At 35.2% G+C, this 23,336-nt stretch overlaps 1 protein-coding gene across 1 annotated transcript in view; it reads right to left on the bottom strand.

Moving 5' to 3' along the window:
* Nucleotides 1–5,066: 5,066 nt before the first annotated feature.
* march6 (membrane-associated ring finger (C3HC4) 6) overlaps nt 5,067–23,336 on the bottom strand; it is an 80,449-nt gene continuing 62,179 nt past the window's right edge. Inside the window, exons 20-26 of the mRNA XM_039754379.1 lie at nt 22,817–22,886; nt 18,452–18,633; nt 16,256–16,390; nt 15,737–15,826; nt 14,425–14,557; nt 13,025–13,160; nt 5,067–5,435 (exon numbers count right to left, since the gene is read on the bottom strand). Coding sequence (XP_039610313.1) covers nt 5,348–5,435; nt 13,025–13,160; nt 14,425–14,557; nt 15,737–15,826; nt 16,256–16,390; nt 18,452–18,633; nt 22,817–22,886 — 834 coding nt within the window. The 3' untranslated portion in view covers nt 5,067–5,347. The remainder of the gene's footprint in view (nt 5,436–13,024; nt 13,161–14,424; nt 14,558–15,736; nt 15,827–16,255; nt 16,391–18,451; nt 18,634–22,816; nt 22,887–23,336) is intronic.

Genomic DNA, 23,336 nt, shown 5'->3' with positions numbered 1-23,336 from the left:
TGGAGTTTTTTGCTTTTTTCTGTCCTCCCTGGCCATCAGACCTTACTTTATTCTTCGTTAATTAGCATTACCTAATTTTCATAATTTTTTCTTTCTTCATCTTATGTAAAGCACTCACATCATTTGTATGAAAACGTGTTATACAAATAACCTATTTATCATTTAGGAGCTTGTTGCTGTCAATCCTCCCCGTTCTTTAATTCCGTTGCCTCATACTGCTCTTGTGCTGCTCCACTGTGCATTTCCAGTATTGCTGATTTCAGTTTTTCTGAGATCACAGTCCAAATGTTTTGTGGAGCAGAGCAGATGAGTATTTCTTAGACCTTCACTTTTGTTTTTCAGAGATTTTATTGAAACGTATTGCACAATGGACACCTAGATGCAAATGTGATCAAGATGTCCCGTCATCTGTTGGTTCACTTTTTATCCTTTAAATGTGTGGCCACTAGTTAGTTAGAGGAAAAAAAAGACACAATTAAGGGCTTTAAATTTTTAAACGACAATCAATTAGACAGCAAGAAATGGTCATCCGTTAAAAATGTGGCTGGAACAAAACCCTTCAGCCTCTCCCGGGTCCGAGTCTGATACACCGATATGCAGTACTTCCCAAGATGACAACATATTATTCATGGCTTTGGACTGGGTAATCATTTTTACGCAGGTGATACGCAGATCTATTTCAGTGTTCAGAGTCTTACCTCAGTGAAATTAAAACGTGGATAGAACACAACTCCTTAAAATTAGTGCAACAAAATTGGAGTCCTTTGAATTGGCACTAAAGCTCAGCTTAAGAAAATGAGGCTCCCTTTCAATCAATCTTGATGACGAGGGTCATGAGACCTTTTTTTCTGCTAGGAGTCTTGGTGTCATTTTTGATTCCGCACTTTCTTATTCTACCCACATAAATCACACTACGAAACTTTCTTACTTCCACCTCAATAACGTACACTGATCAGCCACAGCTTTAAAACCACGATGGGTGAATGTGAATAATATTATTTCATTACAAATGGTTGGATATATTAGATAGTAAGTGAACAGTCAGTTCTTGTAGGTGATATGTTGACATCGCAAGTGCCAACTTATAATGGCTACAAGAGTGTGTCAGAGCATCTCCAAAACAGCAGGTCTTGTGGGGTTTTTCCTGGTATGCAGTGCTTATTACCTACCAAAGATAACCCAAGATAGGACAGATGGTGAACTGGTGAGCGGGTCATGGGGGCCCAAAACACAGGGACTGAAGGCTATCCCATATGGTCTGATCTCACATAAGAGCTACTGTAGCACAAATTGATGACAAAATTGATGCTGGCCACGTGAGAAAGGTGTCCGAACGCACAATGCACGGCTGCTTGCTATGTTTGGAAGTGTGCAGCTACAGACCAGTCAGAGTACTTATGGTGACCACTGTCCACTGCTGAAAACCCCTACTCTACTGTTCTCGTCTGTGGTGTTTGAACCAGAAACTAAACAGCAGCCAAACTCTACTTCACAAATGATTCATAGTCAGAAGATAGAGTCTGGCTCCAATTTTATGAAGTTAGACTGAAACTAAAACGAAACCATTACAAATAATTACCGATTTGCAATAAACAATACACAATACAAACTTTGCTATATATACTTATCCAATTAACTTAAAATAATACAGGCTTTGCTTCAATGGGATTAACAAATACCGACTATTCGTGAAGCTTGTTGTCTAACCACAGACTTCCTGTAACTCTATTTCTGCGTCCTTACAACTATTTACATGAATATTCATAAAGGTAATAATTCCTTCTGAGGCAGAACACCTACAATGTGTATACCAGCATCTGAACTTGACCACACAGCAATGGAAGAAGATAGTCTGGTCCGATGAATCACATTTTCTTTTAGATCACATGGGCAGCCAGGTGCGTGTGAACAATTTACCTGAGGCAGACGTGGCAGCACTGTGGGAAGAAGGCAAGCAGGCAGACACAATGTGATGCTCTGGGCAATGTCCAAGTGGGAAAAACATTTGGTTCTGGCATTCATGTGGATGTTATTATGACACCTACCTAAAGATTGCCGCAGACCACATACACCCCTTCATGGTAACCATATTCCCTGCCAGTGGCCTCTTCCAGAAGGATAATGCATCCTACCACAGTGCAAAAATTGTTCAGGAATGGTTTGAGAAACAAGACACAAAATGTTCCAAGGTGTTGACTTGGCCTGCAAATTCTCCAGATCTCAATCCAAACATCTGTGGGATGTGCTGAAAAAAAATGTGTCAGACCCATGCAGGCCCCACCTTGCAACATAGAGGACTTAGAGATGCTGCCAATATCTTGGTGCCAGATAGCACAGGACACCTTCACAGCTCTTGTGGAGTTCTTCCTCGATGTGTAAGAGCTGTTCTGGCTGCACAAGGAGGACCTACACAACATGGGGCAGGTGGTTTTAATGTTGTCACTGATTGGTGTATGTTTGCTCTTCCTCTCCTTTTCTGATGCCAAGAAATATGTCCATGCTTTTATGACATCCCACATCGACTACTGTAACTCCCTATAGAGATCAAAACTCTGTTGTAACCAGTGAGCTCATAACACCCATCCTGCTCCACCTTCACCGACTCTGTGTAATATGGGGTTGAGTAAAAAATTCTATTACAAACTTACAAAGTTTTAAGTGGTCTTGCACCACACTACATCAGTAACCTTCTCCATCACTAAGCGTCTGTCCTCCCACTACAGCCCGTTGATTCTGGGAATCTCATTGTGGCCCAAACTTACCTGTGCTCTATGGGTAACAGGGCACCCACACTTTGGAACAACCTCTCTACATTAATGAGATCAACCAACTCAATTCAACATTTTAAATAACTACTAAACATTCATTTATTCTGGAAGGCATTTAATTTACCCTGACATTCTGAAACTTCATTCAGTTTACACTCCATGACCAGGTGCTCAGGATGATTTGTGTTTGTATCAATATTATTTGTTCAGGGTTTTCGTGAGCATTTATGTTTTTATCCTGGTTTATTTTCTCTTATTCCAATTCAACACTTTATATATCTTGTATGGGGCGGCACGGTGGCGCAGTGGTAGCGCTGCTGCCTCGCAGTTAGGAGACCCGGGTTCACTTCCCGGGTCCTCCCTGCGTGGAGTTTGCATGTTCTCCCCATGTCTGCGTGGGTTTCCTCCCACAATCCAAAGACATGCAGGTTAGGTGGATTGGCGATTCTAAATTGGCCCTAGTGTGTGTTTGTGTGTGTCCTGCGGTGGGTTGGCACCCTGCCCGGGATTGGTTCCTGCCTTGTGCCCTGTGTTGGCTGGGATTGGCTCCAGCAGACCCCCGTGACCCTATTCGGATTCAGCGGGTTTGGAAATGGATGGATGGATGGATATATCTTGTATAGATCTTTAGTGTTTTATGCGATATTATTTGTATACACTGCTGTTCACCATGAAGTGCTTTGAGCATGGAAAAGGCACAAAATAAATAAAATGTATTACTGTATCATTATTGTTATTATTAACTCCATGGAAGAATGACGAAGAACCACTTCATCATTATAAACTATCTAAATAAAATAAAATAAACTATCTAATAAATAACAATCGCATGGAAGAGGGGTGCTTCAGGCTGTGCAATAAGTCTGGAAGGGCAGAGCACTCCAAACAAGGCTGTAAATCAGTGTTTCTCAACCACTAGGCCATAACCCATTTTTAAGGTTGTGGGTTTGCGAGTTGCTATTGCTTATAAAGGTTGTGGGTTGCAAGTGGGCTGCCACTATGAAGGTCACACTCGATTCACCAAGAGGAAATTCTCCCGACAATCGCACTTGATTAACTAAGAGTGAAGCTCTGTGACAAACTCACCAAGGGGAGATCCCCCATCCCTAATTCCAACACACTTGCATGGGAAAAACTGGGTCACGACTCCAAAAATGGTGAGAAACACTGCTGTAAATCATATCTTTAGGAAGTAATATATCCTTTACATTTAGGTTGAATTAGTTTGTGTTAAACTGAGCTTGTTGTTGAATTGGCTCACTGCACTTATTGTAAAAGAGACTGTTGTGCATAAATAAACTGTTGCCCAAACTGGATTGTTCTCACCTCAGTTAAAATTACGTGGCAGTAATGGAGTTACTCCTCCAGCTGTTAGGCTTAAATCTTGGATGTGTATATCTGCTATCACAGAGCTATTAAATCAGAAAACACAATAATAAAGTTAAAACTCAGATGGATGCTATTTCAGTAAATAAAGTTAGTCAGTCTCGTGTTGCTTTTACAGACCTTAAAGTATATTAAAGCATATAATCCTGATTTAGACAAGAAAAAAACCAAAAAAAAAAAACAATAATAACAAAGTAATTATAGAAAACATGCAGGAATAACAAAAAGCAGCCCTATGGTTAGAGCTGGAACTTGCCAGAAAGTAAGAACATTGGTTATTTCATATATTTACTGAACAACATGTTTAAAAGAATAAAAACATGATATTACTGCCGGAAAGAAAAAAAAAAACAAAAAACCAAAACATTATTCTTTCCAGTACCACAATTCGTCATGCACATCTACAATGCTTTTCCTAACTCTTTGGTGTCCGCCAGGCACTAATTCCTGCCAAAGTATCATTGACAGACCAAATAAAAGTTAAGAAAACATTAACAAAGTGTTTCTTATAATTCTTTTACCTCCTTTCCTATGTATAGTAAACATGCTCAACACAACTCCTTTCCTTAAGAATTTATGTTTATTTATTTTTTTTTTTATAAAACTGATTAAAAGTTAAATAATGAAGAAGTTGTATCATTACATACATACATGAACACCTGATGTCATGACACAACATTGTTGATTACTTTTAATGGGTATTAATACATTTTAGTTGCAGACCAATTTGAACAATTCCACCCCATTTATTGCCTGTTAGGTGCACTAAGAGTGTTATACGAATCTATTTAAAGAGAACAACGTGTGGCCCTTTAAATGAGATGTTTCAGTCAGGACTGCGTTTGAGTCATGATATTTTGGCAATCCAATTCTCTAGACATACTTTTCAAACTGAATAACAAGAGTCCAAAATAAAGTGACAACTAAATTTAATAAATTAATATACATATTCTTTAAGATGTACAATGCAAATTCTATTTCTTTTTTCATCCAGGATCGAATTTAAGGTGAACATTTTTTTTCTATTTACACATGTACAGATTTCAGGCAGTTTTGACAAGCAGGGTAATACGTGGGAAAAGAAAATGAATAATGCCTGAAAACTAAAATGTGAAGGAATAAAAAAGAAACAAGATGCAAGAGAAAGTTATTTTATCCTCCCCACTATAGCAAGCATAGTGGGAAGGAGAGAGTTATTCTTGAGGAGAGCTACTTGGTGGCGCAGAACTAACTTTGCCCGCCTTCCTCTCATAGTTCACAAGTCTCTGGCCAACAAGATACCTGCAATGAAAGAAAATAATCTCAGTTTATAAATGACAAAGCAAACATATATCTTACAAAGCTAATCTTCATGAAATGACAGTGTTCAGAAGCTGTTAAGAAGGATAACAGGATGTCAGGTTATGTTATTTTAAATTGAGTTCATCAAGAACACAGGGACACAGTTGCAAACTTGTTAAAGGTAAACTTTGCATTAAACATTAGGAGGATTTTCTTCACACAGAAAACCACAGACACATTAATTTTAAACTACTGTTAGTGTAAAATTGAATTATGTACAGTTTTGATCACCACACTAAATGAAAGCTGTGCAGGTACACAGGTGCATCCCAGGACTTAAGGACATCTTGTAATCTGACAGACTTGCAGAATTAAACCTGTTTAGTCTTAAGCAGAGGAAACTGCATGGGAGCCTAATCCAGGTCTTCAAAAACCCCAAAGGCATTTATAAAGTATATCCAGCAGAATTCTTCTAAGTGAATGGTGAATCACGGACTCAAGGACCTTAGTGGAAATTAAGGGGAAAAGCACTTAGGACTGAAGCTAGGAAGTACTTCTTTATGCAAAGAGTTGCTAGAGTCTGGAACAAGCTACCGCACAAGGTTGGTCTCTTCCTCCTAATACCATTGTGTTAAACTTAATTAGAACACTCTAGACGAGAACAGGCCATTCAGGCCAGCAAAGCTTACCGGTCACATCCACCTAATTCTTCCAAAACAACATCAAGATGCGTTCTAAAAGTACCATGAGTTCTACCGTCTACCACACTACTTGGTAGCTTATTCCTTGTGTCTATGGTTCTCTGTGTAAAGAAAAACGTCCTAATGTTTGTGCAAAATTTACCCTTAACGAGTTTCCAACTGTCTCTCTGTGTTCTTAAAAAGACTCATTTTAAAATAAGTCTTGATAATGTGCCCATGTTATCACTGTATAAATATAAATGCAAATAACTACTCTAAAATTGAGTATTTATAAAGCATCTTGGGATGATGATACCTAGATGTCCCTATATGTCCTCCAAAATCTGCTTTTGCTTTTCTCCGATCCATCTACCAAGAATAGAATACCGGTGTTCTGAAAATGTATTTTAGCTGTATAGTTTTAATGTTCCATCTCCATAGTGTTACATGTGCAGCAAAACATAACTTGCTACAATCCAGCAAAAGTGTTTCACGGGTATGAAGCAGGATAAAGGTTTTCACTACAAAATCCTAAATACAAGTATTTTTTCCATTAACAACTTGTTTCTTACAACTGATTACTCAATTCTGTAGTAAAACTTCACACAATGATTCTTTGTATACCTTTGCTCATTTGCACTTTGCTTTTGTAAATTATAAATAAGTAGTTTTCAGCCTCAAGTCAGTTGTTTGAAACAAGACTGATGTTACTTCCCAACAAACATGCCTCTCTGTTGCAATACTCAGGTATCGAGATGCTGGTTTCTGTACATTTACAAAAATATAGACAAATATTGTGAGGTCACTGACAACACCTATAACACAAACCCATTTATCAGCCACTATCTAAACTAAGAAATTGTTTTCAAGTATTAAAATGCAGTTTGCTAACCTCTGTGCTGAAGTCCAGGGGCCTCATGTATAAAAGGTGCGTACACACAGAAATGTTGTGTAAGAACGTTTCCACGTTCAAATCGCGATGTAAAAAACCTAAACTTGGTGTAAAACAACGCACTTTTCCACGGTACCTCATACCTTGTCGTATTCAAGTTCTCCGCTCAGTTTTGCAGACTGGCGGCACCCAGCGTCAAAGCAGTGCTACTGTTCCTGTGTGGTTACTCATTTTCCTGACGCGGCTTTATAAATACACCGAAACTAACTGCATATTGTTTATTAGTGTAATGCATCTGATTGTAATTAACCTGTAACAATAAAATGGTCCAGGGAATAGCCATAGTATTCCAAATACCATAACTGCTTTAGCATTGTTACTTTCACTGCACCTTCTTTTTCTGCTTTCAGCTGCTCCCGTTAGGGGTTGCCACAGCGGATCATCTTTTTCCATATTACTCGTAACAGCACAACTCGGAGTATTTATATCACTGTATCTGAGTGATGAATCAAAGTAGCAGCTGATCGGAAAGGGAATTATCGGGATACAGCATCAAGCACACGCTGCCTCAGCCACAGCAAAATGCTTCAGAGACTTTCCCATATGGACCTCGCGGTTCAGAAACAGTTTCATCCCAAGAACTTTAAACACAGTCAATCAGTCCATCAAGTGCTTCTTGTAGAACTGTTTGTACTTATAAGTACAATCACATCACTGTAAACTTGCACTTCAGTTATAATATTGCACAACCTGTGCTACTTTATAAAGCGCGTATTTACATATGATGACAATATCATTTTTAAGATGAAATGCAGCAAAATATGTTGATTATATTATACAGATAAAACTAACTTCATTTAAATAATCTGTATTGTTAATAATTAAACATGTGAGGACACGGTGCCACAGCGCTAGCTACTTCACACATTGATCCTGATTGATTGCTGTATGCTGGAAGGACAGATGGATAGAGTAATTAAACACGTACTACGAAGATATTTCAATGTTCCTTAAAAGTTTTAAAGAATCATCGTTGTAAGCTTACAGATGGCTTAACGTCTATTACAGACCTGATTGTGTGGCGATTGGGTATTTGGAGAAAGAAAAGTAAGGACAGGAATTGGGGGTTAGTATGTTTGAAAGAGACAGTACCGTCACCGTGTTCCCATGTTTAATAACATGCTTTCATTCCTATCATCATGAAAAAGATATCACGTATACATCTCAGTATTTTAATTATTCAGACAGCTGTAATATCACAAATGTAATGGATTCTGTGTCCTGTCGGAGGAAGAGAAAGCCAGTTTAAGAACCACATAGTGATTCACACACAGAGCACAAAGGAGATCAAATACAAAACAAAGCATTTAACGTGTTACGATGGGATTTGAGAAACTAGTAAATTAATCGATTTTAAGATGAAGTTTATGATATTCTACTTTAATGACAAAATAAACTACATGATTAAAGTGGAAATTTCGAGATTAATGTTGACATTTCCTGTTTTTTTCCCCACTGTGTGCCTATTTTTTTTTTTTTCTCAGTACCCTAATAAGCTTTCATACGAAACTCAGATGTTGGGCTACGACTCGCCTTTTCATGGTGACTTGGATATATGACAACTTCTTTTTTATTTCGGGTACTGTACAACTTTGTGGACTCGAGCTTTCGAGTTTCTCTGACACTCTGTCACTCGATCAGCTTCCTTTTGTTGATTATACCACTGTTTAAACCAATAAATAGTAAGTTTTTCCTTGCCTCCACTTGGTGTTCGCTGAAATTCTTATATTTTCCCCCGTGCTTTTCCCATTGTCTTTTCACAGAAGGCTGAGCTTAAGGGCTATTTATACTGATTTGCATATTCATGGAGGTGTAATTCTGGGAGGAGTTGGGGCGGGACAGAAGGCGCGTGCACGAGCGTTACTTTTCATGCTGACTGGGATTTATGTAGTGGAAGAACGTGGAAGTTGGGAGTACGCACAGATTCCTGCATCTAGATTTTTCTGTGCATAAAACACATTTTGGCTTTTGTGCTTATGCCATGTTATAGTGTGAATTCTATGCACAGCGCTATGCATGAGGTCCCAGGTCTCTTCATCGCATTTACACGTAAGGAACATAACCATAAATAATGTATGTGTTCAAAATAAGCAGGACTACCTCTTGTTTTATTGAAGATGTAGCAATAAACAAAGGTGAGAGCGGTACATTGACTTGGCAATAGAAAAAAAGTCCTTACTGTCTGCTTGTCCTCAAATTTTAACAATAGAAATCTAATTTGGGTCTTCACAGAACTTAGTGTATTTCTACAAAATATTTCACTATAGTGCCTTTAAGCACTAATTGGAGCAGTAGCAGTTTAACCGACTCTCTCCAGGTCACACTAAGAGTCAGCCATAGAGACCAGAACAGCAGTTAATATTTTAGACTAGAGTGTCTGCTAGAGAAAGTGGAGTTAAGTGGTTTCAAAAATTATATAGGAGAAAACCACCAGCTACTATAAAACTTAAGGTTTAGTGTTCTATAAGAAATAAAAAGAAATGTCTTTTTCTTGTTTGGCAGTGTTCATGCACAAAAATAGAACAAAATACAAAAATAAATCTAATCTAATCTAGGGTGTATTTAATGTCCGATAACACCGTGACAAAGTGTATGAGGGAAAAATGAATTGTTACTTAGAATTATATACGAGTTTCTGTGTAAATGTTGTCTAAATATGATTTGGCCCTTCACCTAAGATCTAACATTAATATACAGAGAATCTGATTAAACAAACCATGAAAATCTATTTTTTCATGTTTTCATTGAACACATTAATGTCCTGTGTTTGCTGAAAAAGTAACTGCACCTTTTGATTTAATACTTTTAGAACTTCCTTCTGCAGGAGCGGATTCACCTAAACCTTCCCTGTGCTTGTTGATTGTTCCAGTACACTGATTTGGACATATTTTTAGCCAGGCTTCATTAAAAAAACTGTTAAGCTTCTTGGTAGTTTGTGCTCTTTTACAAGAGCTCCCCGTTTCCGGTTACACCACGTCATTTTGAATGCAGCCAGAATTTTCATATGGTCAATCAAATAACAGTAACAAAAAGGTTCTTATGGTTTTGCTTCTCTTTGGAAGAAAGCATTGCTGTAGTTAAGATCATTATGCTGCATAATGTAAATATCATCCATCAGAAAATACAACAGAATTTAGTGTGGAATAGAAATTCTGAATTAATTGTCTCAACATGAGCCACTGATGATCCATATTATGAGCACTGGCCACTGTGTCACCATACCACACTGTTTCGACATATGTATATAGTTGGATTAAAACTAAACTGACACTATAGGCATCTGTTACTGAATTGCATGCGGCACACTCTTTTGTGCTTGGCTATGCGATTAACTCCTGCAAAGGAACAGCATGCTGGTATATGTGCTTCTTGCCTTACACCCAAGTGCTTCTAAGATAATAATAACGCAAATATTTTTACTTCAATAAAATATGTATTGTATTACTTGTTACTTTAAAGTAATTAGGCTTAGTAAGACACTGCTGCTAAATCTAACACTGCCCATTGAGCTCAACAACATAAAATTACTGATTTCTGAAATACTGAGCCAAATTATTTCAACCTTGAAAACAAATAATGCGATCATCTGAGCATTTGCCTCAAGAAATTTATCTCGTGGATGCTTATATCTGTGGCTGCTGAAATTGTGTGCAAAGCAAATATATGCACAGGCTAACAGAGTGCAACTGACATGTGCAGAATACAAAATCCTTAACTGTAAAATAGTTAAGGGTTAACCTGGCCAAATAACCCGATTACCTGTACATATGTTAATCTAGTTCTGCAGAAAACAATAACCTGGTTTCTTTATCTGGAATAATGGCTTAAACTGTGTTTAAGAACACAGCTCTTTTGAGAATAAACAGGTTATTAAAATGTGTGTGTAAATGCATTGATTGACTTCTGCACTCTGCCATTTACTGTCAAACCCATTTATCCAGTGCAGGGCAGAAGCCTGTCCTCCAGTGTTGAATGTAAAGTGGGAACCTCATTAGATGGGGTGCAAGCCACAATGAACCATGAATTAATACAACATCTGCAATTTTGGGAGTATAGAAGAAAACTACAGTACCGGAGAAAACCCATGCAGATGTAATGGGGCAATATGCACATTCTACATAGGTGGTCATTGTGCCAGGAATCTAATCTATGACCATGTGTTGCACAAGTGTGTTCAATAAAACAAGAAAAAATTCAATTCATTATTTTTTTCAGTATAATTTCAGTTACGTTATCGTAAATAAAAATCAGGTCACATTTTTAGGCAGCAATTGGTGAATGCAGCAATTAAAACAACTCTAAAAACTTCACCACCCCACTCCCCTTTGTTACTTTCACCATACAAATGTATAGTATGAGTATGGCACACAGCACAGCTATTTTCAAAAAAACAAGACTGAATTTAATATTTTATCTGTGATATATGCATTCAAAAGTTTGGAATCACTCAGAAATGTTCATGTTTTGGACAGAAATCTATGCCTTTTTATTAAGATACCAATAATCAGATTTAAAGATATAGCCAATATAGCCAAGAATGCTACACTCTGAAAGTCTGCCACTAAGGCCAGTATTCTGGAATCATCTTTTCTCTGCTACAGATGACACTAGTATTTGGCTTGTATTTAAGAAAGAAGCCAACTGAGGACCTAGAAGTTTTTTTTTTCTCAAATTATACACTCCAATGTTCTTATCCTCTTATGCAGTAGTGCATCTGGGCCTTCCCATTCTTTTTCTATCCTGATTAAATAAAGTTTGCCCCCTTCTCTCAAGACAGTAGTAACCATGTTTGTAGGAAACTTTCAGTTTCTCAGCAATGTGTTACATGGAAGAATTTTTATTTGGCAAAACAACAACAGCCTGACATGTTTCGTTTTAGCCATTTTTGAACCCAGGGTTTAACTTTAGAAATGTCAGCATCGTGCAACCCAGGGAAAGACAATATACTTACAATTTACTGAACAGAGTAAAACTTTTCAGATGTGCAAATGCAATTACAAAGGATTCTCCAATAACCAATCAACATTTACACCAGACAAATTAATGATGCGCTAAGGGTGTTGACCTTCAGGACACTGGAACAATGGCTGCTGAAAATGGAATGTTGCACTCATATGAATAAAACATTATAAGCCCAGTTATTTCAAGTAGTAATAGCCATTTGCAACAAGGTTATCAATTGTTATCTAAATCATGAGCATTTCTGGGTGATTTCAAACTTTTGAAAGCTAGAGTAGAAGAAAAAAGTATTTTAAATCTTGCAATGCACAATACAAAAACACACAGTATGGAGAATATTACTTCAAAAAGTTATTTAGCACCAATTTATTAATATGTTCATTAAAATCAATTTACTTATTTATCATCCAGTATATTTAATGCATCAGAAAGGTGCTGTATAAATAAAATTTATTATTTTTATTAACATCACTCATGTTTCCTTTTGGTGTTTAATTTTTAAAACCTAAAAAGTAGAATATTGTACTGAACTACTAATGCCAATTAAATCTGCAAAAAGAAATTTAAGGGCTAATGGTAAACTACAGTATTATTTCTGATATATATTATACTGACATAATAATTCCTTTACTAATATCAGAGTGACAACAATTTTCCATGGCTTCTTTTCAATAATGAATTTAGTTATAGTGGCAGATTAGTTAAACTGAAAATAAAAGGAAATGCTACAAACACACTGTGAAAAAATGTGGCCCATAAAATATGAAAAGTTGCAAAAAAATACATAGTGTATACTATGTGAACCATAAAAATGTCATAAAAAGGAAAATTAAATGGATAAATAAATTTGCACTGATTCAGATGAGCATTATGAAATTCAAAACAAACTGAATGCTTTGTCAATTATTAAACATTTAATAAGTAATTTCTAAGGACAATTTCAACTACTATTCCTTTACTGGGTAGAATAATAGTTATGTAACTCTTCAAGAACTTACTTATCATTTTTAATATGTTCATAAAGGCGCTTGAACTGGCGGATCTGAAAGGACAGTATTCCCATCAGCATCACCACCATTAGAAGAAAAGGATAAATGCGTCGCTGTACTAGGTTTTGCATCTCAACAGTAACTCCTAGAAAAACACAACAGAAAGACATCAATGCTACTAATAAGGATCATAAACCGATTACAAAAACACTTATAATGTTATCTGTATAACTGTATTGCACTGTACAGTTTGTTTTGTTACATAGAATACATCTAACTTACACCAACCACAAACAGTTTACAGTCTTGTTAATGATTAGCCTCTTACTATGTAGTCAGTGGTTCAAGAGCAGAATAAATTAAAAACTTCGAAGTGAACATGATTTTAGGATGTCCCCAGTAAGTGTTACACTTATTGAACAATATCATGTAAATTTAATTTTATTAAGTATTGTTGAAACTGAAATTAAAGTAATAGTCTACCCAAAATTGTTTTTTTAATTTATAATTTACCCATTGTGCTTTGTAGTAATGTTCTGAGAAAAATAGTGATCAGCGTTCTCAAATGGCAAATTATATAAAAAATATCAATGAGGGTGGGGAAAAAAAATCTCATGTTACTCACATAATCCACATGTGAATTATCTAGCTATTTGCTCACAACATGCAAAACACATGCATTTAACAATATTTTAGCAAACAATGCACATTTCCAGAATAATCATCAAACATCATAAACACAAAACACATTCACAACATACTGTGCTCTTGAAATGAAGATCTTTCTGCCTCTCTCCCATATTCACTGGGCAAGAGTCCTGCCTTCAGTTCAAAAGCAGAGTCTTATGTAAATGTGTTTCCTAATTATTATTAGATTTTTCTGGAAGTATCTATTTAACAATATTTTAGAAGAAAATGCATGTGTTTTGAATATCGACTGGAAAAGCAATGTGGATTATGCAACATGAGTAATGTGAAATTTTCATTGGACTTTTTCTTTTATTATTGCTTGCTGTGGTATTGATCACCATTTTCTTGTATTATAGCAACCTTTTCTTATCTTCTTAAAATTTTGTGTTGGTCATCACTACAAAACACATGGGGTAAAATCATTTTAGGTGGAGTATTCTTTTAATCCTTCTAAAACACTTTCATACATAACCCTTCATTAAGAAACCAGAAGAAAGGTGAATTTCATTTAAGGTGACTGCAATGCTGATCAAAAAATAAAAATGTAAAACCTATCAATGAATCCATTAATTAAATAATCGTTTTGGATCCAAGTTCTTAAATGTTTTATATACCAACATTCTACAGATCTCAATAATATGCATGATACATTTTTAGTAAGTACACACAAAGAAACATATGAAAAAATGTCAGAAATTAAGTATGCATTATTTACATACCCATTAATGGCACAATGCCAGCTGCTATAACATAGGGTACACAAAGTGACAAAAGTAAGACTGAAATGACGGGAGCAGCCAGTTTCTGGATTATAAAATGCAGGTCAATATTCCTGATACCATTTGCATAAACCTAAAAGACAGAAAACTAATATTATTTTCATATTATTTTATATCAACTAATTTTAAATACATATTATTAATATATAAATGATTTGGGCATGTACACTGTAAAGCAACGTATGAAACTAGCAACAGTACAGCTCTGTCGACGATCCACATCTTACAAGGTCTGAGCAAGCAATAAATTAGTTTAGGAAACTGGCCACAAAAGGCAGAGGCTGCATTGTTCATTACACCACTCTGACTGGCAATGCACAAGACTACATTATAAAGTATCAACAGAAAAGTATAAAATAACTCGGTGTGGAGAAAATGCAATGGCTGATACAAAAGTGACCTGAACTCTTGATCCCAAGCTGATGATATCAGAATTGTCAAAAAGATACAACTTCATTAAGATATTAAAAGCTAAATAAGCTAAATAAGAGGCTAGGTCCAAATCAAGCTGAATTATTACAACAAATTCTTCTGTCACCTGTGCAAAGAAGTGACATCAATTTTCTTCCTTTTATTTTATTTGCATAAAATGCAGAAATAATGTAATCATTAATCAACATGATTAACAAAGTATTATAAAATACTTTGCAAAGCCCACAAGAGTAAGAATTTCAGTTTGGATTGTGAGCAGTAAGATATCTTAAAACATTTCAATGAGATCAAAAAACAGGAGCATATAATTCAGCTTTGTCAAAAATTAGTTTTCTGACCTAATGCACCATTGTGTAAAACAACAACTACTTCCAATATGGTCATTACCACAATGTAGTACAAACGTTTTAGACAGAAGCTGACAAAGTATAGTAAATGCACCTATGGTTGGAACAATGGTTTACTTTAAACTGTCTTTCAAGAATTGTTCTCATTTTTAAAGAGCTGAAAAGCAATCATAATGCAGCATTAAAACAGAAAAAATGTAATATCCATAAGATGTTTTGCAGCAAAGTTCAACTGAATAAAAAATGTGTTGTTCTACAAGAGTCAAACAAGTAAAATTCTGAGAAACATAATAACATATGTGGGCCAAGAGTAATAAAAAGTTTGGTTTCTGATTGATTGAATGATTGGTTCATAAGTCTCTTACAAGCTAATTACCTTGCCTATTTTTTGCTGTAAAATGTGAAATCTAAGAAGAAATTTCATATTGCTGTGCTAACTAAAAAGACAGACACCAAAAACATTGTACACTAACCTGCTCAATGACTGTCTTCAGCCACCACTGTGGTCCCATCAATGTTATGGCAGCAATTATTTTAGCATGAAGTACTCCAAGAGCCCAGTCCTACAAAGTAAAACGTAAAGAAAATATACTGTACCTCTCTACATAGATGTGAATATGTATACAAGGCAACTTTATAAGGTGGAATAGCTTGCTAAACTAAACGGATTGCTCTTCCAGACATCTTAAATCAATATAATGTAGAGAGCAAACAGATACAGGTCAAGAGTTTCAAACTGTTGTTCGAACACACACTGCAGTAATCCATATATTAGGCTACTGGGACAGTCAATTAGCTCCATTAAAAAAAAACAGGAGAAGGCTAATTATTATTATTTTTTTTTAACTATAAAATATGCTTCACTAAAGAACATAATTTCATGTGGTAAATTAGTATGCAGCCGAATTGTGATGAAATAACTTGAAAAATAGCAAACTTAATCTTTAAGCTTTTAAAAATGAAATGTATTTTTTTTTTAATAAAATACACACCTGCCAAGGGTAAAAAAGTGGAGTCTGATCAAGTGGAACCCGTAAAGGAGCAACAATAACAAGTTCAAACAACAGGCCCAGTAACAATGGGACTAAACCAGCCAAAAGCACAGCCACAATCAAGGTCTTCATAATCTGAAAAATCAATTACAATTGATTAGTTGGTAAAATACAAGTAAAATGATAGAATTACAACACTGTTTTTGATATAAACAATTAAGATCATTCTTTAACATAAAATTTGCTTAACAAGTCTTGCATTCCAAAGACATCCATGTTAGACTGTTTTTAAAGTTTTATTTGGCTCTGTATTAATGAGTGTGGGCATATTCAAGTGTTAGATGAACTGTAGCTCCACTCATGGTTTGGTTCCTGTCTGATACCTCCAAGATAGGCTCTGTTTCCCTAAAAACATGTATTTGTTTAAAACATACAGGATCTTTCAGATTTGTTCACCCTGAATCTATAAAACTAGCTGAAAAAAACAGTTCAAATGTACTCTAAGGGTCAGACCTTTGCATAAGAAATATTATATACATCAAAAGAGCAAATAGTCAAGAATGAATCTTCCCCATTCTTTTTGGCAGAATTTCTAGAGATCCCCTAGGTTGGTGGGATGATGCCTCTGGCCAGCAGCTTTCAAATACTGTCACAGATTCTCAATAGGTATAAGATCTGGGCTTTGACTTTGCCATTCTAAAACATTTCTGTTTTTGATCCAATTCAGTGTTGCTTTGGCCTTATGTTTAGGGTCATTGTCATGTTGAAAGATGAATCTTCTCTCGAGCCATAGGTTCATAGCAAACTGGAACAAGTTCTCCTGCAATGTTGTGTGGTATATGTGTCCATCCATTGTCCCTTTAATTCTGACAAGATCCCCAATCCGAGCACATGAAAAGCATCCCCACCATATTTCACTGTAGGTATGGTGTTTCTTGAGGTATGGGCATTGTTAGTTTTACACCACACATACCTCTTTGAAGTCTGGCCAGAAAGTTCTATTTTGGTCTCATCTGACCATAAAACCATCTCCCACATCTTTAATTGTTGATCAAAATATTGATTATCCAATAAAGACTGTGGCCCTTATAAAGGAGTCTTTTTATATCCAGAGAGATATAAAGGACGCACAAGCAGTACCTAATTATGTTGAATAATGATCGTCACCTTTGTGATTAATTTGTCATTTTTATAATCCTCTGAAGCACAGAGTTTAAATATTTAGGCAAACACTAACTTTTGAGTTTCCTTCTTCAGTTAATTATATCTAAAAAAAAATAGTTTATTTAGACAATGGAAATGTATTGTTACAGTATAAGAGTTACATTAAAATACTTAATTGATAAATATGTATACAACTCTTTTGTGATGCAGAAAATTATGATGACTTTTAAGGGGACTGGCCACTTTTGCACACCACTGTAAGTTAGTACTTTAAAAAACAACTACTTGGAGAGAAAGCAGTGAGGATATAGATACTGTAATTTACAGTCTTCTCAGGTCGGTACAGTGCCACATTATTTTTTTTTTAAATAACTACTATATATAGTATTTTGCAAAAGAGTATTCAAAGTATTGTCTAATTTTATCAAATAACAAATCCTACGCTGAATTTTATTCCTTGGTCATTTTTTGTTTCAAAGCACTGAAAGTCAAATTTTTTTGTTTTTTAATTGTTTTATGGTAGAAAAAAAATCTTAAGAAGAAAACAAGGAAACATGCTGTTTGCATAAGTGCATAAGTATTTGATCCCTACAATTTAATATTTTGTAGAGCCACCATCTGCAACAATAAAAGTTTCAAGTCTTTGGAGGGTAAGTATTTTATCATTTTTTCCACAATGTTTTTGTCTATACTTCCAAGCAAGTTAGCCAGAGGTTATTAACTGTATATAAAATATTAATTTGTCATATAATGCATTCAGTATATAATTTTATTAGCTAAAGATGCTATCATACTATGGTCATGGTTATTTTTTTTTGCCACATTCACACAGTTATTGGACTGATTTAGGCTTTTCTTTTATATTTCTGTATACATTTATATGTAAGACAACAATTTGTTAAAGTATATTTTATTTAAAAGAATAACACAGTATATGTTGAATAACATAGAATATCATGTACGTGGAAAGTTATGTTACAAGTAAATTTAATAATACTTTGAAAATTCCATAAAAATAGACAAGATACTTGCCATGAGTGACCATTCCTGGACTTTTAATAAAATAACCTGCCGTCCTTGAGGCATCCAGGCAAGTAGGACTGTAATGGCTCGGATTGAGAGCCAGCACACGTATAGTCCACAAGCAGCAGTATACAGCTCATGAATTTTGGCAATTCCTGTCCAAAATGACATCAACCAACGTCCAGTAAAAACTAAAAAAAAAAAAAAAAGGTAATCTAAGGTTACAGTGTGCTAGTTTTATAAAAAATAGTATACATCGACACATCAGAGCTTCATGTATAAAAGGTGTTTACATACAAAAATGTTGCATACACACAAAAACACACACCCATTTCCACACTCACGTAGAGATGTATAAAAACTAAACTTGTCATAATGCCACACACATTTTCATTGCAGCCTCAGACCACGTGTATGCACATTTCTGCTCAGTTTTGTAATCAATGTGGACTTTATCAAATACACCGAAATTAACTGCATATAGTTTACAAATTTAAAGCACTTGATTGTAATCAATCTATAACAATATAATGGTGCATGGAATGGACAAACTATTCCAACTACAATGGCTGCTTTAGTGTTGTTAGAATATATTGTAAATGTAAAAATTAGAAGACTATATTTAGAGATCATACTTATTTTCTTTCCCCATGATGATGACTGGTTTCTAAGTTGATTTAGATTTTCAACAGCTATCCTCTTGGAGCTGTGGGCTAAAATGGGGCTTTAAACATTGAACTAGCTTTACAAAGTCAGACTATTAGGAACTGTGCTAAACCTGCTGCTTTGCAAGTTCTGTCCATCCTTGGGATTTTAGCCACAGGAGCTTTTCAAAGTGAACTGGCTGACCAATCAGATATTTCTGAGTCATCACTGAGTCACGCCATGCCAGCTATATGGGATGGTATTATCCTTTTGTCTTCCAGATATATAAGATTTCCATACACTGGTGTGTCAAACATTAATGTGCAATTCGTAGCAAAACCTGTTTTTTCAAATGTAACTGGAGCAATCAACTGCACATTGCTATAAAGGTGCCTTCAGAGAAGGAATTTGCTTATGTTAATTGAACGTATTTCCACTCTAACAATGTGCAAATTATCTGTGATTTGATAGTCCGTCTCATTAAAGTTGTGGCAAAATATATAAAAGTCTCACAAATAATTTCAGAAGCTTGCTGCACAAACGGTGTGAGCCCCAGAATTCTACTACCTCCTCCAGTGCTGTTGACATTCAGGTGGTGGGCCGTGACTCATCGTTTCATGTTAACTTTGATATCTGACCACTTCTTTTTTATTTCAGGCACTTTGCGACTTTCTGAACTTGAACTTTTAAGTGCCTCTCCATCAATTTCTTTTTGCTGCTGATACCACTGCTTAATAAACCAAATAGTATATTTTTCCTTGACTCCATTTCACTGAGCAGGACCTCCATTTTACATTTGCTGAAATTCTTCTTTTATTATACATGCTTTTGCCATTGCCTATTAACAACACACTGAACAGAAGGGACTATTTATATTGATTTTCATGTTCTAAAAGGTTACATTCTGGGAGTAGACGGGGTGGAGCTGTATGCTCAAGCATGTGCATTAAAATTCACGATGACTGGGATTTATTAAGAAAAAGTGCTTATGCACAGCTTTATGCATCTTAATTATTTTGTTCAAATGAACATTTCTAGCTTTTTCTGTATACCATAAGCCATGTTTTACTATGCATTCTATAGAAAGGGTTATACATGAGGCTCCAGAAGTATACAAAATTCCATTTCTTTTTTGGTTTTATTCTATATGTGAGAATCTGTAAATTAATTTACTCAAACGACAAAGAAAGAACTACAAAACACAAGTCATTGATTATTGTAACCAACCAGCACAAATTTGAAAATCGTATATTTAAAAAACACTAAGATGCAAAATAACTAATACTGACAAAATAAAACACACAAGTTAATTAAATCAAATAAAATATGAAACCTTATATATATATATAATGAAACCTTATATATATATATATATATATATATATATATATATATATATATATATATATATATATATATATATATATATACACACACACAGCGTGGACAAAATTGTTGGTACCCTTCAGTCAATGAAAGAAAAACTCAAAATGGTCACAGAAATAACTTTAATCTGACAAAAGTAATAATAAATAAAAATTCTATGAAATTTAACCAATGAAAGTCAGACATTGATTTTCAACCATGCTTCAACAGAATTATTTAAAAAAATAAACTCATGAAACAGGCCTGGACAAAATGATGGTACCCCTAACTTAATATTTTGTTGCACAACCTTTTGAGGCAATCACTGCAATCAAACGATTCCTGTAACTGTCAATGAGACTTCTGCACTTCTCAGCAGGTATTTTGGCCCACTCCTCATGAGCAAACTGCTCCAGTTGTCTCAGGTTTGAAGGGTGCCTTTTCCAGACGGCATGTTTCAGCTCTTTCCAAAGATGCTCAATAGGATTGAGGTCAGGGCTCATAGAAGGCCACTTTAGAATAGTCCAATGTTTTCCTCTTAGCCATTCTTGGGTGTTTTAGCTGTGTGTTTTGGGTCATTGTCCTGTTGCAAGACCCATGACCTGCGACTGAGACCAAGCTTTCTGACACTGGCCAGCACATTTCTCTCTAGAATCCCTTGATAGTCTTGAGATTTCATTGTACCCTGCACAGATTCAAGACACCCTGTGCCAGATGCAGCAAAGCAGCCCCAGAACATAACAGAGCCTCCTCCATGTTTCACAGAAGGGACAGTGTTCTTTTCTTGATATGCTTCATTTTTCCGTCTGTGAACATAGAGCCTTGGCAAAAAGTTCAATTTTTGTCTCATCTGTCCATAGGACATTCTCCCAGAATGTTTGTGGCTTGTCCACATGTAGTTTGGCAAATTCCAGTCTGGCTTTTTTATGATTTGTTTTCAACAATGGTGTCCTCCTTGGTCGTCTCCCATGAAGTCCACTTTGGCTCAAACAACGACAGATGGTGCGATCTGACACTGATGTTCCTTGAGCTTGAAGTTCACCTTGGATCTCTTTAGAAGTTTTTCTGGGCTCTTTTGTTACCATTCGTATTATCCGTCTCTTTGATTTGTCATCAATTTTCCTCCTGCCACGTCCAGGAGGTTGGCTACAGTCCCATGGATCTTAAATTTCTGAATAATATGTGCAACTGTAGTCACAGGAACATCAAGCTGCTTCGAGATGGTCTTATAGCCTTTACCTTTGACATGCTTGTCTATAATTTTCTTTCTAATCTCCTGAGACAACTCTTTCCTTCGCTTCCTCTGGTCCATGTTGAGTGTGGTACACACCATGTCACCAAACAAAACAGTGACTACCTGGAGCCCTATGTATAGGTCCACTGACTGATTACAAGATTGTAGACACCTGTGATGCTAATTAGTGGACACACCTTGGATTAACATGTCCCTTTGGTCACATTATTTTCAGTCTTTTCTAGGGGTACCATCATTTTTGTCCAGGCCTGTTTCATGAGTTTTTTTTTTATTAATTCTGTTGAAGCATGGTTGAAAATCAATGTCTGACTTTTATTAGTTAAATTTCATAGAATTTTTATTTATTATTACTTTTGTCAGATTAAAGTTATTTCTGTGACCATTTTGAGTTTTTCTTTCATTGACTGAAGGGTATCAACAATTTTGTCCACATGTGTATATATATGTTTATTTTGCTCTTTACTTTTTGCATATGTACCATGCTCAATCATCAAATTAATTAGGTGGTTGAAAAAAGAAAAAAAAAGGGTAAGAGTTGTAGATGCCTCCCAAAAGCAAAAAGTACTGATATAGGGGTTTCTCTTTCTCATTCTTTTTTAATGTATAACTTCTGCAAGCATGATTTTTGCCTTCTTCAAACAGAAATACTCAGTTTTGGTTACCAAAATTTAGAATATGTTTTAGCTGCCAGATTGGTAAATTATGTTGTGAATTTGTTGAATGAAAAAATAAAGCATTTAATAAACCCCTGTAATTTTCAGGATGTTCCAAATTAATTCAATTTAAAAGATCCAATACCTCTTATTTTGTATATTGCAATTTTTTTTTTCTCTCTTGAAAGAAATAATTGACTGTTCTGAACACTTTTTTTATACTTGTGTATAAAGGTAAATTTGTTGTGCAGTTTTGGATTTCAAAATCTGAGTTAACGGCAAATGAGGCTATAAAATAATTATTCATAGGGTGTGTTAGTTCAAAATGAAATACCACTATTCAATTTATAGTTACATTAAAGTCATTTTACATGCTTCACTGCCAAGTTAAATGGTGCTAATAGTTTATATATGTACTATTTCACATTTTTGAAAAATGAGTTAATGAAAACAAACCTGGCAATGTAAGGCAGACGAGACTGGCAACAAGCAAAGTTATACACATAAATAGTATTAGCAGCACAATCTGAAAAGAAAAAAAAATATATAAAATTTAATTAAGAATCTATTTACTCATAACAATTCTAAAAAAAATGCCTTTCTGATATAGTCATAGATAAATTGAATAATAAATGGTAAACACATGTTGTTTATTTACCCTGCAAAAATGTAAATATATACCATACTTACATTTCTGTACAAGTGCTTTTATTTTATTAATTACTAAAAACTACACATTAAAGTATTTACAACTAAACTAATGAAGCCCTCTGTCTGTTTTTGACTTGGATAAACAATAACTGGTTTTGGTAGTCACCAAAATTACAAATATCCCTTGAGAAAATATTAATAAAAATCATGAAGAAATCATAAAGAGGAAAGACACCTAGGAAGATAAGTACTGACAAAAAAGAAGTAAAAGTTATTGTGACCTAATTAAGAACATTTACTTTTAATATACAGTTTTGCCTCAAAA

This window comes from Polypterus senegalus, chromosome 5, assembly GCF_016835505.1.
Source record: "Polypterus senegalus isolate Bchr_013 chromosome 5, ASM1683550v1, whole genome shotgun sequence".
In the NCBI taxonomy this organism is placed as follows: Eukaryota; Metazoa; Chordata; class Cladistia; order Polypteriformes; family Polypteridae; genus Polypterus; species Polypterus senegalus.
The sequence above is the reverse complement of the archived record's forward strand: the minus strand, read 5'-3'. Positions and strand labels throughout refer to the sequence as shown.